General features: G+C 41.7%; 1 protein-coding gene across 3 annotated transcripts in view; it reads right to left on the reverse strand.

Moving 5' to 3' along the window:
- CACNB2 (calcium voltage-gated channel auxiliary subunit beta 2) overlaps window positions 1-8,632 on the reverse strand; it is a 400,160-nt gene extending 391,528 nt beyond the window's left edge. For 2 of the 3 annotated variants that reach the window (XM_057542160.1, XM_057542158.1), the window contains exon 1: window positions 8,511-8,632. In XM_057542160.1, coding sequence (XP_057398143.1) covers window positions 8,511-8,630 — 120 coding nt within the window. In that variant the 5' untranslated portion in view covers window positions 8,631-8,632. Of the gene's footprint in view, window positions 1-8,101; window positions 8,208-8,510 lie in introns of those variants that run through there. The other variant, XM_057542159.1, reaches the window with a different exon arrangement.
- Between the last annotated feature and the right edge of the window lie 8,053 nt (window positions 8,633-16,685).

Here is a 16,685-nt window from a genome sequence, read left to right on the forward strand (position 1 = left end):
TTAATAGGAGTAGAAAAGAGTTTAATTTGAGCCAAACTGAGGACTAGAGCCTGAAAGACAGCCTCTCAGATAGCTCTGAGGAACTGCTCTGGAAAAGCATGGTTTTCAGCACAGATTTTTTTTTTTTTTTATTGAAGTATAGTCGATTTACAACATTGTGTTGATTTCTGCTATACAGCAAAGTGACTCAGTTATACATATACATATTCTTTTTCATATTCTTTTCCATGATGGTTTATCAGAGGATACTGAACATAGTTCCCTGTGCTAGACGGTAGGACCCTGTTGTTTATCCAAAAAGCTTGCTTTTTAACCACTTAATTATTTTGCTGAGAAGGCAAAAAATAAATCTTATGGAATAGTAATAAGAAGAAGAAGAAGAAAGCATTTAAGAACAGGATGTTAAAGGTAAGACAATTTGTCTCAGTAATAGGTTAGGGCCAAGCACAAACATCTACAAATGAACTTGCTTCTTCTAATATACCTACAGCTTAACACTGAGGGCAGCACTAAGACTAAACTATGCATTCATCTATGGTTAATTCTAGGCATGGATAAAGTTACTGAGAAAACTACACATTAAAATATAAGTGAAAAATAGCTCAACACCAAGCTTTCCAGATAAATATACACAGGCGGGAATCCTACTATAGCTGACCTTAAAAATGAGGATATTAAGGCTTGCCTCCCAGGGTGGTTTTAGGTAGTAAATGAAGGAATGTATTTATAGCATTTAGTATAAGACCTAGCACACGGTAAGGGCTCAAAATAATATTTTAAAAAGTGATACCCACATAAGAGTGAGAAGAGTAGAGAAAAACTGGGCTAAAATGTATAACGTGTTTAGAGGGATTAGGCCCACAGAGACTTCATTAGATGATCAGAATTTACAAAGTTTGCTTTTTTGAAAAGCACCATGTCCAGATTTTAAAAATGAGACTTTTGTTATATTTTATACATTCGTATGGTTTTCATTAAAATGGAAATATCTTATAAACCATAATATACGTAGCACTTAGGCAAGCCGAAATCTCTTACAAACATTTGTGTTGTGAGCAATTCAGATGAATCTGCAATCAGTGAGAGGGGTGGTATAATTTTAAAGCAAAAATTTGTCTTAAATATGTTTGTTCTCTTCCAAGTATCGAAGGGATTTATATAATACAAATGTGTTTCCATGGCATTTAATTAACTCGGCTTCATAAAAGGAAAGACAATCTAGGCTGGGCTTTCATAATACAAGGTTCTCTTCACGTAACAGCATATTCTTCTTACTTCTGTAAACATTATTCCGTAAACTGTTGAAAAATAACATTCTTTCAACAATGTTCTTCCTTTTCCAATTTTTACAGAAAGGTTTAGACAAATGTGTCTTCCAAGGCCTACAACGTTTAAAGTCTGAAAGTTTCCTTAAAATAAAAAAAAAACTTTTTTATATTATTCCATATGGAAAAATACTTATTACCTGGAAAGCATTTTCAAGGCCTAACATGTTTCCTTGGGGGAAGGTGAGGGCAAATCTGTGTCAAATCCACTACGTATCTTCATTCGGAGCATAAATTATTTTTGAGAACAAAGACGAAATATTCTCTCATCCCAATGTCCCCGTGTCCTGCCAGCATCATTTGGACATGGATGGAAAAAGCTTCTTTGAAATTCCATCATTATCATTTATTTCGGATTTTTAATCCGAATGTTTTTACTAGTAAAAATAAATATAAATAAAAATAAATTTTTATAAATAAAAATAAAAATAAACGTACTAAAAAAAAGTATGTTTTTACTATTCAGCTGCTTTGGAGTATAAACTTTTTCATGGCTGCAGACATTGCCCCGCAGCCACTGTGAGAACCACACAATATTTAAGACAGCCAGTCCCAGGGGAGGCTGCAGTTCTCTGCAAAAAAATGAGACACATTTAAAAAGTCACTTTAATTTTTCCAGGCCCCTGGGAACACTGTTCACAAACATTGTTTCAGGTGCACTTAGCTACCAACGCAATGTGTCTACATTGGAGTATTACAGGTTTCAACCGTGCTAAGAAACAGAAAAAAATGATCGCATACTGAACTGCACACAAACTGGTGATAGTTTTGAGAAAAAATATCTTGTTCTTCAATCACTGAAATGTAGGAGGGATGATTTATTCAAAGCGTTTCTGCTTAACGGTGTTAAAGCAAATTCTTACTCATTATATATATTTGTTTAAAACCAAAATAGATATGCTTAATTACACCTCTGTTCTATTTACTAATTTCAGCAGTAATTTCTCTCTTATAATCTCCTTTTAAAAAAAAAATTAACTGTCAAGTGACACCTCAATGACTAGTTACTTTTTATAACAATATCCAGGATCAAGAAGAAGCACAGTTAAAGCAACTTCTGCAAAGTTAACAGTCCATTTTTATGTACTTTAAAAAAGGTTGGTGAGAATTTATACCACCATTACCAAATGAAGTTGCCTTTAATTCCATGCATATTTAAAATTAAGTCCATCTGACTAAAATGACTTGTGTATTAGTTATTCAAAATTCTGGAAAATAAGGACCAGAGCGTTTCATACGAAGGAATTAAAAAAAAAAAAAAAAAGTGAAGGCCAACCCTCACCCAAACAATAAAAGACAGGAAAGATTAAGTATTCCAATATTTAGTTGCCTAAATGTGGAAAAGAAGTATAGTTTTCTTAATTGGCTACTTCAAATGCAGCTACTTTTATGACTAATGGGGTTTCTAAAATTTTTTTTTAACAACACTAAGTATATAAACATCTGATATATGAAACAATTAATAATTAGAGCCAGAGTTTCAGGAAGTAAAAGGAAGAAGAGACAGGGGGTGTGTCCAGAGGGCTAAGTGTTAACCCATAATACTCTCCATGATATATGCAGACCCCTACATCCTTATGGAACACAGTGTGAAAAGTCACTAATTCCCACTCAGTTGCCTCTTGGTTATATACAGCTTAATAAAAAACCAGTGAAGTCACCACAGCAAATAGGAAACAAGAAAACCATACGTTTGAATTCCTTTACTTCTCCTGAAACATCAGCCAAGTTAAGTAAGATTTCAGAAACTAGAAAGAAATTTAAGAAATTGCCACAAATATAGAAATGACTTATTAAAAAGATCTCCACCATTCATCCTGATGTTAATATCAGTTTCATGTGAATGACTGTCTTCTTTGATACTAAACACTTTTCAAATTGGACTGTAATCTTAAAAATCAGCAGATAAATGGTCACACTTCCACAGGGAGTTGAAATCTAATTTCTGTATGACTGAAGTAGACGGTAAGAGTTAATTACAGAAGTTGCCAGTTAAGTGGAGACTTCAGCCCAGCCTTGCACACAAAGTTGGCTTGGCGGCCCCTGGGGGCAGCTTTAAAAATGTCGCTTCTGTGGTTGATGAATAAGGTGACAGTTCTCCTACCTATGAATTGCTCCCCGTGAGCATAATGCTTATGCCTGAAATTAATTTCTATCCCTCTTGATCAGCATTCATTGATATTTATCCCTGCGAACTGCAGACTTTCCTCATTTTAGAGTCAGAAGCGAAGAAAGCCGAAACTAAATGGAGAGGAATCAGATGTGAAATGTCCTCATTTATCAAGTTTAGTGTGAACGAGGCTGTCAGATCTTTCACTAGGGGAGAAGTCACTGAGATTCCTTCCCTAGAAAGAGGGGAATACAGCAAGTTCTCTATGTGGATCAGTTTACACAAAAGCAGAAAGGACTCAAGAAGCAGCATAAATAGCGCTCTTTTGGGGGTCTGGCAGGTAGAGAAGGGAGGGGGGATGAGGCCAGGGCGGGAGATGCCCAGGGGCCAAGCTTGCCTTCTTCACAATCTATACCTCCAGCCAGTTTTGGAAAGAATTCTAAGACAGACCCAGTCACTTAATGAAGGTGTCATGATTAACCCGAACTCCCTGTTATTGAGAAAGTCTGTGTCTGCCATAGACTCTCGGTAGGACAGAGACATGTCCCCATGGTCACAGAACCAAAGAGGGCCACCCCCTACCCACCCCCCCCCAGGGTTAACATATTTTGCTCAGCTTCTCTTGAAAGGATCGAGCCTACAGACTGCATAATTCAATGCAATCAAGTAGAGCAGCAGGTAAGCTAATTCTTTACACAAAAGGAAAGACAAAAAAGAACAGGAACATAAAACCGCACGGCCAACTAAACCTCTAATCACTCAAATCGTCAGATATTACGTCTCGCATTTTAAAACACACTCAGAAATTCTGCCGAGCAGGTTTTAACATTTCTCCCGGGCAAAATCCCAGAACAAAATCCCACTGAAGAGGCAAGTGATGGGGGGGTCAGGAGCGAAGGGTGCAGCAAAACATAAAGCCCAGTACCCACGTCCATTATGCTGAGAGACCGCAAAGATGGAATTGGACCTCGAAAGGGTCTGGCAAAGTTTCTGGAAAGTGGTATTGACCTGGGGGGAGGGCTGCTGCTCTTTTCAGATAAAGCTCCTGGCTCCACGGTTCAGGCTGCTGCCAGGAGCAAAACAAACAGGCCGTCTGCTTACTGTCTGTTCACCTCCAGGTGCGATGGCAGGTGCTGGTTACCATCTCTTTAAGGCCTGAAGTGCTGAGATACTGCTCTCCTTCTCACTCCTTTCCTCCTCTGCTGCCATCCTAGACTCAGTTCCTCTCACCCGGATTTTGCAGCCACCCAGCCTCCATCCAGCTCTGTCCAACTCCCTGGAGAATTCCCAGGGCTGTACTTTAGACTAATGCTGTCCAATAGAAATAGAAGTCACATACATAAGAGGAATTTTGTAGCAGCTCTGTGAAAAAGGTAAAAGGCAACAGATCAAATGAATTGTAATAGTGTATCTGACTTAACCTAACATATCAAAAATATTATCATTGTGACGCACAGTTGATGTAAGAGTACTCATGACATGCAGAATATTCTGTTTCCTACGACGTCTCTGAAATCCGTATTTTATATTTTTATCTTATCTGCATTTTTACTTGATCTGTAATCTGTGTACTTATTTTACCTGTATTTTTATGTATTTTAAAATGTGTATTTTATATTTATAGCACATCTCAGTTCAGACTAGCCACATTTCAAGTGCTCAGAAGCCACATGTGACTAGTGGCTACCGTGGTGGACAGTACAGACTTGGAGCTTTGGAGGGACAGCGTTAAGTTAGCACCTTGACTTTGGAGGCAGACTGTGTCCAAGTTTGCACTGAAACTGTTCAACAGGTTACCTAAAAGAGGGATGCAATTTGTTTAGATCTGAACTTTCAGGAATTTGCAGTTAGATTGCCACTCACTTCTCATGTAGGAAATAGATCTGTTTTGTTTATGACCGTGTGCTGGGAGGAAGGGGTTGGAGTGTATGAGGGTGCCCTCTCCCTAGGCAGGATTTTTGACATAAAAAAGAACAACGGGCAGTCTGTGAAGCTCCATCTTTTGTATTGCTCATATAGGACTCCCAATGTACTCCAGAGGTGAAAGAGAAAGGATTCTTAAAACCCATGATTGCTGAGAGACACTGTTTGCAAAAGAAAATTCCATTTCTCAGGAGAATTACTATGACTTGGTGTCACAAAACAGAGAGATGCTCCAGAGACAGCCTTTTTTTCTCAGGCCGTTTTACTGTTGGCCTGGCCTGCCCAGAGACATGGAAGAGATGCCTTGCCAAGTTTTCACTGCGCTGTGATGTCATGATTTATTAGATCTCAGATAAACAAGGCAATGTTTCCCTCAAATAATGGCTGTGATATGAACACGATTAAAGGAAAATTGCTTTCATTTTTGGAAGGTAGAGAGAGCAAGGAGATAGACGCTGATGCAGCTGAATATTTATACCTCTTACCTGCTTCTAATATGCATTCCTCCCTCCCTCTCTCATTCCATCACTTCCAATTCCTGTGGCCTGGGTCTCTGGAATGTGTCCATCTGTAGTCCTGTCCTATCTATTATCTTTTCTCTCTTTTCAGTTTAGACCTTATTACCTCTTGTCCAAACTGTTACATCAATCTCCGTTCTGGCAGCTCCACCTCTAGACTTCCAAGACCCCAAACTACCTTACAGAACACTCCCAGGAGACTCTTCCCCATGAGCTCTTATACTGCTCCTTCTCTGAACCCCTTCCAAGGTTCTCTGGTTTTCAATACATTGCAGGTTCCAAAGTCTCCAAGATGTGGCCTCAAATTGCCACAAGCTGTCAGACTTCTGCTTGATTATGCCCAATCTGTACCTGTCCACGCTCTTTCCAAACTAGGGATGACAAACGTATCAGACTTCTAACTGCTGTGACTTGGCGTCCTGAAGAGCTCCTCACCATCTCTCTGAAAATCTGTTGAAATCTGACCCATCCTTCAAATCCCTTCTCAAATGCCACTTCTTGCATGAAGCCCTTCCAGATTACTCCAAAGGGAGTACTTATGTTCTCGACTCCTTTGCAACGATCTAAGATTCAGTACTTCTCTTAGCGTCCCATGCCGTACGACTGTCATCCATTTGTCACCCTTGCAGCTACTGGAAAGTACGTTCTTTGAAGGCAGAAAGTGTGTCTTCTCGTATCTGAATCATTTCCGTGTGGCAGCTGCATCACAAATACTTGTTGCCTTACGTTTAACTACATAAATCACGAAGTAAATTAGTATCTCTTATCTGAATGCCGTCATGCTTTCTGTCTGCCCTAACTTTGATCTCCAGGAATTCAGGAACTCTATTTTTATCATAAGAATAAAAACTCAAAACAAAACAAAACCCCAAAAACCCTTGAAGGAAGATCAAAGAGAAAAGAGGGTTTAAAAGTCCTTTCCTCTATCAGTATTCAAGACCTTCATCCTAGAATAACGGAAGTCCCTGAGTGCACTTCTCTCTCTCTCATCTAACCCGGTGAGTATCTAGATAAAATCAGGAGTCTAGAACAAACGTGACAGGGGTTGGTAAGAATTCAGGTCCTCTGGCAGAGGCTAGATGGAAATGTAGGTGGTTAGTTACATGCCCCCACTGGGCTTGTGCAGCCAAACAGCCCGAGGCTGACTAAAATCTAGCTGTTTTACCTCTAGGAAAGAAAGGAATTCCTCTATGAAAGATATGGATTTCTGATGATACAAGTGATTGCCTTCTACATTTTTCTCCGTCTCAACTCAAAATGAATGATGTGTTTTAAGTCTGCACTCTTAACTCCCAGTGGTAAAAGAAAGTTCAACAAAGCTCCAAGATCATGCCACCAGGACCAACATTATTAACAGTACCAAAATAGCTAAAGCAGTCGATTTCTACCACCTATCAAAACAACAAAGCAGCAGAACATTTTACCATCACTGTGGCCCACTCCTGCCCCCGGAACTACAGTAAATAAGACTAACACGCTCTCTCGAGCATATACAAATATAAAATATATAAATTATGTATTTAGAAATTTTACATAAATATAAAGCTACATAATCTTCCCACAATTTCCAATCGAGCAAACGGAGGCTTGAAATCAACAAGGCAATATCACTAAGCAAAGAAGACACGCTTCTCCAGAAAGTGATGCCTGAAAGGTAACCGTACCCTCTTCACCACGGCTCGCCAAGCAGCCCACCGTTAGGAGTCTCAAGTCGTTTCCCTGCTAGGATAGAAGTTGAGAGACTCCTTACCGCTGAGAACCAGAGGCGTCTGTAATCCAAACGGTACCTGCCAAAGCCTTTCGTAAAAGCCACCTTATCCGTGCCCAGCGCCTGCAACTCACATCTCCTATTTCACGACGAGCAGCAAACCGGAATCTCCCCAGAAACCGCTAACACTCGTCGGAGGGGAAGGTGGTCCCGGAGCTCCCAGAGACGGCTCACATTGCAGGGCCAAGGGAAAAATAAAAACTTTTCGCGTCCCCAGCGCGCTCTCTTCGGCAGGGGCCGAGGGGTCCAGGCGAGCCTTGGCCAGGGCCACGAGGGGAGCGGAGCCGGCCGCGCGGCGCAACGCCCAGGTGCCGAGGCGGGTCACGGGGGAGGCAGGGGCGGAGCGTCCCCTCCCACGCCCCCCACTCCCACCCCGGCTCACAGCCGGTCCGGCGGGGTCGGCGTCGGAGCGGAGCTGCGGAAGCCGAGCCCCTCCCGGCCCCCGCCCCGCACTCACGATCTTGAGCAGGTCCAGTCCGCTCGCCTGGTCCATGGCTCTCCATGTGCCTCTCCCGGGAAGGGGCGACGAGGGCTGGCCGCGGCAGCCTCCGAGGACCCCGAGGTCTCCCCCGCCCCTTCCCTCCCTCGGGCTTCGGGGAAGCCGAGGAAAATGGAAGCCGGAGAAGAGCCCGGGGCGGAGGGGGGGACGGGGGGGGGGGAGGAAGGCGGAGAGGGGCAGGGGCGCCGGCGCCCGCAGGGGAGAAGCGGGTGGCCACGCGCGGGGGGAGGAGAAGGCGGCGGCGGAGGAGACCCAGGCCGGAGCGAGCGGCCGGGCGAGGGATCCGGGCAGAGGCGGCGCCGGGAGAGACGGAGCTCGGCGCCCGGGCGGCTCACAAAGAAAGGGGCGGGCGCGGCGCTCTCGCTACCTGTGCGGCCGCTCCGAGCGCCCCCGCGGGAGCCGCGTTCTCCGGCAGGTCCATCGGGATCTCTTGCGCCACCGCCGCCGCCGCTGTGGGAGGCGACTTGGACAGGTCGCTCTGGACCATTGGCGAGCGGTCGGCCGGGAGCCAGCAGCCGGCCCCCGGCGGCGGGTCCCCTCCTCCGTTCCCCGCCCCCCGCTGCAGGGGCCGCCCGGGGCTCGCGGCGCTCAGGGCGCGGGGCGCGGCCGGGCCAGGTTGCGAGCGAGGCGCGGGGGAGCCGGGCGGCGGGGGGCGCGGGCAGGGCGAGCGCCGAGCGGGCACTGGAGCCGCCGGCGCCGGGGCAGGTCCTCGCCGAGAGGGAGGGCGCTCCGGCCGCGCGAGCCCAGGGGGAGGCGCGTCGGCCGGCGAGAGTGACAGGCCACCGAAAGGCCGAAAAGTTCCCCGCGGGAGGCGCGGGCCGCCGGGGCCCCGACGCAGCCGCTGCGCGTCGCCGTGGCACGCGCGCTGGAAAGTTTTCAAAGCCGCGAAAGCCAGGCCTCGCGCCCGGGGGCTTCCTTTCTCCGGCGGCCGAGCTCCAGCCCCTCGGCTCCCCACGAGCCCGCGGGCGGGAACAGGTCGCTCGCCTGGGAGACCCGGGAGGCTCCGCTCCTCCCCTGCACGCCCGAAATCTGTCAAGGCCTCGGGCGGCCCCGGGGAGCAAGTGTCTGCAGAGGACCTCCCATCCCCATCGACCGCTGGAGCCCCTGGACGGCGGCGGTAACGAGGAGCCAGCAGAGAAACGCCGCTGCTGACCCGAGCATTGCGGTCCCGCCCGAGTCTGCAGCTGGCCTGGGCTCTTGGGTCCAAATCGACCCACTTCCAAATCCGAACTTTTCCCTTTATGGCTGCGGGTTGTCTTCATCTTTGCCAACTGCTTCTTCACTTTTTCTGTAGAGTTGAGAAGTCTTAATATCCCATTTTGGACGTGTAAGCATTTCCTTAGGATTCTGAACTCTTGATAAGAGAGTAGCAGCCGTAGCAAGAATGTTCCCTTTACGGCATAACGTTCAGCTATTCCTAATACGACGTATTTTTTGTATTACAGGGTAGCTCGTATTTCAACAACTTTTACTACAGTGGAACTTTCTGTAGAACAAGTTTTCCCGGCATCAGTGTGGTTTTGTAACCACTGAATGTAGACACTTCTGGAAACTGAAATATACATACGGAAATTTACTACCATAGGCTTCAGCTGCCTTTTATATTTTGCCACGGTGTATTAAATTATTATGGGATACAGTCCTTGTTCTTCTCAAAGATAAACGCATCCACCGCCATCATACAGTGATTTGAGTCAGGCTTCAAGAACAGGTGTTGGTTAGGCATATCCAAAATGTCATTGATTTTCTCAATCTTCGGGGTTAAAATTGTCATTTTTACTTAAGTGTGACTGAAGGTTCAAAAACAAACTCACAGAATAAGAGACTAGATGTGTGGTTACCAGAGGGTTAGCTGAAGGCAGTCAAAGGTGAAAACTCCCAGTTATAAGATATCTAAGTACTAGGGATGTAATGTACAGTGTGATGAATGTAATGAACACTGCGGTCTGTTGTTATATACGAAAGTTGTCGGGAGGGTAAATCCTAAGAGTTCTCATCACAAGGAAAATTTTTTTCCTGTTTTTTAAATTTTGTATCTATACGAGATGATGGATATTCACTAAACTTATTGTGATAATCATTTCATGGAGTATGTAACTCGCATCATTATGCTGTACACCTTAAACTTATGCAGTGTTGCATTTCAATTAAATCGCAATAAAAATGGAAGAAAAATACATACATACATACATACATACATATTTCCAAAATAGGGGGAAAAACCTGAGTGTTAAACAGAAGCACTGAGAAATTGGTTAACAACAACGACGATAATAATAAAAGTCACATTTTGAAAAGCAACAGACAGGGGAGCTGGGAAGCTGTTGTTTAGGATGTGGGTGGGTGGCCAGCCAGCCAGGGAAGGGGGCACCCTCCACTTTGTAGCCATGGCTAATAGCCTTCCCAAAACCCTGGGTAAGATTTGTTAAAAAAAAAAAAAAAAAAGCAATCAGCAGTGCTTTTGCATGTGTGTGTGTGTGTGTGTGTGTGTGTGTGTGTATATATATATATATATATATATATATATATATATATATATATATGTATATGTATATTTGCATGTATGTACATACAAAAGTGGAAAAGACATTGTATTTAAAGTTTTGGAGTCATTATTTTATTTTAGTTCCACAATTTGCCGATGGCATCACTCTTCTAGGTCCATTCATCTAATGAAACTGTTCAGTTTTCTTAAGAGAGTGTTTAAATCTCTCTTAAGAGCATTAAAGACTAGGGATAACATTAAATCTGGTTCTAGATTAGAGTGTAAGCTCTGTGGGGACAGGAGCCATGCTTATTCACCAGGGCACACTCAGAATCTGGCCCGTTCCCCCTGAATTCTTTCAATATCCATTCAATCAAGCATATATCAAGCTTCCACTGTTGCCACTGGATGAGCACAGACAACAAAAACCAGAAATCTTGGAGCTTAAAGTCTAGTTAGTAAGCACTTAGAAACCAATGAATACATTCTTGAATGAATGAATGACGGATGAATTCTAACACTGTTTTTAAAAATGCCAGTTTTGCTGAAACAGTGTTTCCCCATGACATGTTTGATTTCTTATAGTATACTTAAATATCTGTGCATTCGCTTTCAATTACGACCATTTGGGAAGTTAAATTTTATCTTTCATCAGATTTTTTTTTTTTTGCGGAGACCACAAAACAGCAAAACAACCTTGAAAATCATTTAAAATAATGCTAATACTTATAGCCAAGCCAAGTTTGAATTAAAGGTTCAAATGTGATAGAGTATATTTTATTCATTTCATTAATTTATGATACTCAACTCTTTGTTTTTATGTTTCTCTCTGCCATGAGACAGAGTTCCTTGGGGGCAGCCGATTGGGTCTTACTCATTTTATCATCCCCCATCCAGCATGGTGTCTGGCACTTAGTTGGAGCCTGAAAACTCCTGTTGCACAAATGAATGAGTGAATGAATGAATAATCTGTCTTCACATGCCTTAAAACATAGCATATAACTTTGCAAATTTTAACACACAAAGACATTTACCTAATCACGACTCCCCTGAAAGGATTATATTAATTCTTCCCTTATAACCTGCTCTCATTTAATTAGCCTGCATTGAGCAGTAACACAATATAATGTGCCCATTCAGATTCTAGTCGACTTGTAAAAGTTTTCAAGTAAAAAGTAACACAGTGTTACCCCTACTTGAAAAAGGGAACAATGTCAGAATAAATATAAAGGGATAAATGCTTGGGAAACTTATGGTGGATGTTTTCTATTATGGTCAAGTCTATTATTTGTTTGTAACCTACCTTGGCTTGTGCAGTACTTAAAAGCCACAGATAAAAGCTAAAATTTGATACGGAAAGCCTAATTCTTTGCAATGTTAAAAGGTATGCAGATGCACCCCAGTAATAATGGATGTACAATCATCAGCCAAGGCATTTAAATGCAGATGACTAATTTGTTCAAGCTGTACCTGAACTCCGGTATGCTCATTAGTCTTTGTAATGGACAGGCATATTCTGGGCATTATTAATGCTCTAAAATGAGAACAGAGGCTGGTAAGAAACTTTGGCCAAGGAAGCCAGAAGTTTAAAAGAGTTGGGGTGTTTTTTTCCCCTGTAAGTAGAAGAACCAGTGATTATAATTACTTTACTTCTCCTCTCTTGCTTGTAGATTTGTAGATTTGTGATTGTATTTAAGACCTTGGAGTAAGAGTTCTTTAGGACAGATATGCACCAGTGTGATTTCTTATCTTACTTAGTAAATCATTTTTCACCTCATTCACGGTTCTGGATCTCCACCATTATTAACAGCATTTTCATAAGGATATACCTGTATCGGCCACTGGCCTAACTTGGTATGATAATTCCACTAAGTTATACATTTGCTTTTTGGAAATGTATGCTATAAAATGAATTCCCTGAATTACAGATTGTTATTTAAACGTATATAAAGTAGCACTGACATATATACACTACCAAATGTAAAATAGATAGCTAGTGGGAAGCAGCCTCATAGCACAGGGAGATCAGCTCGGTGCTTTGTGACCACCTAGAGGGGTGGGATAGGGAGGGTGGGAGGGAGACGCAAGAGGGAGGAGATATGGGGATATAGGTATACGTATAACTGATTCACTTTATTGTACAACAGAAACTAACATTGTAACAACACTGTAAAGCAATTACACTCCAATAAAGATGTGGGGGAAAAAAGTATATAAAGTTGTAAGCACATCCCGTATAAGAGGGTTGTGTGTGTGCATGTGTATAGTGAATCTCAGTGTATACAACTGAGATAACTGAAGTGGTCAAGGAAAGCTTAACTTCGCTTCCAAAATAAAAGCTTCACAGAAGTAATAAGATTTCATGAGTTCTTAAAATTACCCAGGAGACAGAGGTCTGGAATACCCAATACTGTATAGCACTTTTTAGTTTCTAAAGCACATTCATTTATGATTTGACTGATTTCTCATCCAAATCATAACTATAACAACTGGTACTTTGGTTTACATACAAGGTGCCAGGCTCTGTGCTAAGGTTTTATGTATATCATCTCATCTATGAAGTAGGTATCAGGACAGGTCACATTGCGGTAACAAATAAGCCCTAGGTATTTAGTGGATTAGGGGACAAGAAATGCATTCCTTTGATGTTGGGTAGCTGTTCACCATCAGAAGGAGCTTCTGCTTCATGCTGACATTTAGGAACCAGGTCCTGAGTTACGATCCACTGTTTTGAAAATGTGGCCATGGAACGTACATTGTGGAAGATGGTGGAGCTTGCAAATTTTTATTGGCCAAGCTTGGAAGTGGTATAAATCTCTCCTACTTATTATGTTTTACTGGCTAAAACTCTATCCCGTGAAAAACCTACAAGCCAAGCTGAGAACCATGGTCCAGTCAGGTGCCTTAAGAAGAAAAAGAGAGTGAATTTTGACGAACAGCTAGCAAAGACTGACTTAACCAAGCCTGAATAGCTGATGAGTGGCAGGACTTAAACACGTGTGCAACTCTAAGACCTGTTTTCAGTTCAACACAGTTGCCTGTCTGGTGGACTTCAAAGAGCTCTGCCACCCAGGTTAAGGCTGCATTTCTGGTTGGAGGAACAGATTTACATATTTCTATTGCGTGTGCGCTGTGATGACCACATTCATGTACTTGCTAGAATTAGGCCTGCTGTGAATAGCAGAAATGATATTAATCCAAGTCATTGTGTGTGTGTGTGTGTACGTGCACGTGCACGCATGTGCACTATAATCCAGGGCAATAGAGATACTGGCATTGAACAAGGTATGGCTTCTGTACTTATTGAATACACAGTAGATTAGGCAACATATGGATAAAGTATGATGAATATGAGTGAAAAATAATTTGGAAAGAACTTGAAAAGATCAGGGGAAAATGTTCCAGGCAAAAAGAATAGAAAATACAAAGATGGAAGGTGAAGAAATTCAGTACAGCTGGAAAATAGGGTTGGGAGGTGAGGGGGCAGGCAGATAATGATAATGAAAAATATCTAATTGACTCTTTTCCTCTCCTATGGCCCCATTCTTTTGATAAGAACGCCCCATTTCTAAGCGAAGCCTTTGGCCTCTCCTGCCTTTTCTTTTCAAACCATCTTCACTTCTTTATGGGAGGCACACACACGTATGTTCATGTGTCGTGGGACTATAGAAAATGAGACCTGCTCTATCAAGAAAAGCACCTGAATTTACACATTCACAGTAGTCAGCTTATTTGTAGCTGAGATTGCTAGTTGCCCATACCTCCTATTTACGGAACCCCTGTTTTTAGCTGGACACATTGGCACCTGGAGTAAAAGACTATATACAGTACTTCCTCTAGCAGCTACATGCAACTACGGGGCTGCATTCTGTTGACCGTAAGCAAAGTGGGTGAAGAATTTCTGGGATGTACCCATAAAAGGGAGAGAAGTGCTTTGATTTCCTTTCTTTTCCTGCTGACCAGATTGTGGATATATTGGTTAAACCATGAGTGGAGGTTTTAGACAAGGAGGCTGTAGGAAAGCCACTTGCTGAGGTTGAATGAGCATAAAAAAAGCACCGGGGCCATTGATGGTACCATAAAACCACCATACCAGCTCTGGATTGCCTACTTTCAGACTTCTTTTAAGTGAGGCAGAGAGAAGCATTTATATTGCTTAAGCTTCTCTTACTTTAGGTTTTTTGTAGATAAATCCTACCAAACCTAACCAAACCTAGTAACCATTTCATTACTCAAAACATTTTTTTTCTTTTTAAATTAACTTTCTTGAATGAAATAATGTCCAGCAACATGGATGGACCTAGAGATCATCATACTAAGTGAAGTCAGACAGAGAAAAATATTATATGATATCACTTATGTGTGGAATCTAAAAAAAATGATACAAATGAACTTATTTACAAAACAGAAATAGGCTCACAGACATAGACAAACAAACTTATGGTTACCAAAGGGAAGGTAAAAGGGGGGAGGGGAAGGGATATATCAGGAATCTGCGATTGACATATACACACTACTATATGTAAAATAGATAAATAACAAGGACCCACTGTATAGCACAGGGAACTCTACTCAATATTTTATAATAACCCATATGGGAAAAGAATCTGAAAAAGAATATACACACACACACACACACACACACACACACACACACACACATATATATGTGAATCACTTTGCTGTACACCTGAAACTACCACAGCATGATAAATCAACTATACTTCCATTTTAAAAAATTAAATTAACTTTCTTAAGGTATAATTTATCTTAACTTGATTTTTAGATTATGGGAATGCTGGCTTCATAAAGTGAGGGCAGGTGTTGGGAAGTGTTTCCTCCTGTTCTATTTTTGGGAGGAGTTTCTATAGAATTACTAATACTTATATCGTAAATATTTGTAAGAATTCACTAGTGGGTCAGGAGTTTTCTTTGTGGGAAAGCTTTTAAGTATCAGTTCAATTTCTTTAATTGATATGGGACTATGCAGGTTTTCTATTTCTTCTTAAACTTTGATAGTTGGTGTTTCTCAAAGAATCTGTCCATTTCATTTTAGTTATCAGTTTTATTGGCATAAAGATGTTATTCATATTTTCTTATTACCCTTTGAATGTTTGTGGGTTCTATAATGACCGTTCTTTTTTGTTCCTGATATTAACAAGTTCTGCATCCTTTCTTTTTCTCTTGATTAGTCTGACTGGGGGTTTTTAAATTTTATTGATCTTTTCTACAAGCCAGCTTTATGTTTCATTGATTTTCTTAATTGTTTTTCTGTTCTCTATTTTTAAAAAAAGTTTCTTCTCTTATATTTATTATTTCCTTCCTTCTGATTGCTTTGGGTTTACTTTTTTCTCTTCTTTTTTTCCTAGTTTCTTAAGGTGGAAGTTTAGATCATTCTTTTTATATATGGTAAAAATACATATTTTTATATCTGTTCTAATTGAATCATTTGATGGTATACATTTCCCTTTAAGCACCAGTTTATCTGCATCCACAAATTTTGACTTGTATTTTTCCTTTCATGTGAATCAAAATATTTTCTAACTTTTTGGGTGATTTCCTATTTAACCCACGGGTTATGTAGCAGTGAGTTTTTAAAGTTCTAAATGTATGGGAGACTTTCTAGATCTTTTTCTGCTTTTAATTTATACTTTAATTCCACGTTAATCAGAGAATATACTTTGTATACTTTCAATCATTTTAATTTTAATGAAATCTGTTTTAGGTTCAAAAATCACCTACTCGGTGAATTTTTTTGTGTATATGTGAAAATAAGTTGTTTTCTTCTGTTGTCGGGTAGAATGTTAGATAAATGTAAATCAGATCAAGCTGCGTGCAGTGTTTTTCAGTTATTCCATATTTGTACTGATTTATTTTTTGTCTGCTTATTCTATCAATTAATGAAAAGGCATGTTGGGCTTCCCTGGTGGTGCAGTGGTTAAGAATCCGCCTGCCAATGCAGAGGACACGGGTTCGATCCCTGGTCCAGGAAGATCCCACAGGCTGCGGAGCAACAAAGCCCGCAAGACGCAACTACTAAAGCCCGCGAGACACAAC

The sequence above is a fragment of the Balaenoptera acutorostrata genome, chromosome 3, assembly GCF_949987535.1.
Source record: "Balaenoptera acutorostrata chromosome 3, mBalAcu1.1, whole genome shotgun sequence".
Lineage (NCBI taxonomy): Eukaryota > Metazoa > Chordata > Mammalia > Artiodactyla > Balaenopteridae > Balaenoptera > Balaenoptera acutorostrata.